This window comes from Chelonoidis abingdonii, chromosome 1 (assembly GCF_003597395.2).
Source record: "Chelonoidis abingdonii isolate Lonesome George chromosome 1, CheloAbing_2.0, whole genome shotgun sequence".
Classification (NCBI taxonomy): Eukaryota; Metazoa; Chordata; order Testudines; family Testudinidae; genus Chelonoidis; species Chelonoidis abingdonii.
The window spans coordinates 369,447,614-369,449,028 of NC_133769.1; the positions used below are offsets into that span (position 1 = coordinate 369,447,614).

At 46.4% G+C, this 1,415-nt stretch overlaps 1 protein-coding gene across 1 annotated transcript; it reads left to right on the plus strand.

The window, feature by feature from the left end:
- The first annotated feature begins 251 nt into the window (after window positions 1-251).
- Window positions 252-1,187, plus strand: LOC116831524 (olfactory receptor 51G2-like). Its single transcript, XM_032791604.2, has one exon. It carries the CDS (start codon window positions 252-254, stop codon window positions 1,185-1,187), a length of 936 nt encoding a protein of 311 aa, XP_032647495.1.
- The last annotated feature ends 228 nt before the right edge of the window (window positions 1,188-1,415 follow it).

Below are 1,415 nucleotides of genomic sequence, written 5' to 3' on the forward strand. Positions count from 1 at the left end.
GAATAAATGAAGATCGCACACCACTTCTGAAAGGTTGCCAACCCTGCTGTAGGATGATTGAACTCTCTGGATTCAGTCACATAAGGCCAGCAAAGTACTTCAGTTCCTCTTGGAGGGATTTTGGAGGGTCAGAGGAGTCTCTAGACTTGCACTGAGAGCAGGAAGATGTCTTTCTAAATGTCATCCAGTCTCCTGTCCTTTTTCCTTTTAGGAAGGAAAGTTCAGAACTACATGGACCTGCGCAGTCCATTATGTCAGCTGTCAATGACACGAACTTCAACTCTGCAGTGTTCCTTCTCACCGGGATATCTGGGCAGGAAGACTTCAATCTCTGGATCTCTGTCCCCTTCCGCTTAGTGTTTGTTATTTCAATAGTAGGAAATTCAGTCATTCTTTTCATTATAAAAACAGATCCAAGCCTGCATGAGCCCATGTACATTTTCCTTTCCATGTTGGTTGTCACAGACCTTGGTTTATCGATATCCACCATATCGACAGCACTGGGTATATTCTTGTTTAACTCTAGGGAGATCAGCCTCGAGGCCTGTTTTTCCCAACTTTTCTTCATCCACTTGTTTGAATGCATTGAATCCTCTGTGCTCTTGTTGATGGCCTTTGACCATTTCATCGCTATCCGTGATCCGCTGAGATATGCTTCCATCTTAACCCTGCCAAGAATAGGCAAGATGGGACTGGTGTGTGTTTTCAAAGGGGTGACTATAATGCTCCCATTCCCTATTCTCCTTCAACAGTTCCAATATTGTCAGTCAAATGTCCTATCCCATTGCTACTGCATAAACCAGGAGGTCATGAAGATGGCTTGTTCAGCTATCAGAATAAATAGCATATATGGCTTGTCTGTTGCTCTCTTGATGGAGGGGTTGGACTCGCTGCTCATCTTCCTCTCTTATGTGATGATCCTCAAAACAGTGCTGAGCATCACATCCCAGGCGGAGGGTCTCAGGGCCTGGAACACCTGTGTGTCCCACCTGTGCGCCATCCTTCTCTTCTACACACCAATGATCGGCTTGTCTTTGTTACACAGATTTGGGGAGGGCTCTTCTCCCTTGCTTCAGATTCTCCTGGGCTACATTTCCCTGCTTGTTCCTCCCTTGATTATTACCCTTGTGTACAGCATGAAAAGCAAACACCTTCGTGCAAGGATACTCAGAGTGTTCGTCAAGTGAAGGTTCAGTTCATCATCCTGCTCCATCACCGATGACATGCGAGACGATAAATACTGGCCACCTGTTCCATCCCAGACCCTTACATCCAAGACAATATGCGCTACTGATTCCCACTATGTGGAGACAGGTTCAGATGGAGTCTAAGACCTGGAGCAACTGTAGAGGGGCTGGTGAGGGAGGGCAGGGCACTGGGGAAGGAGACCAAGACAGGAAACAACATTTACAAAG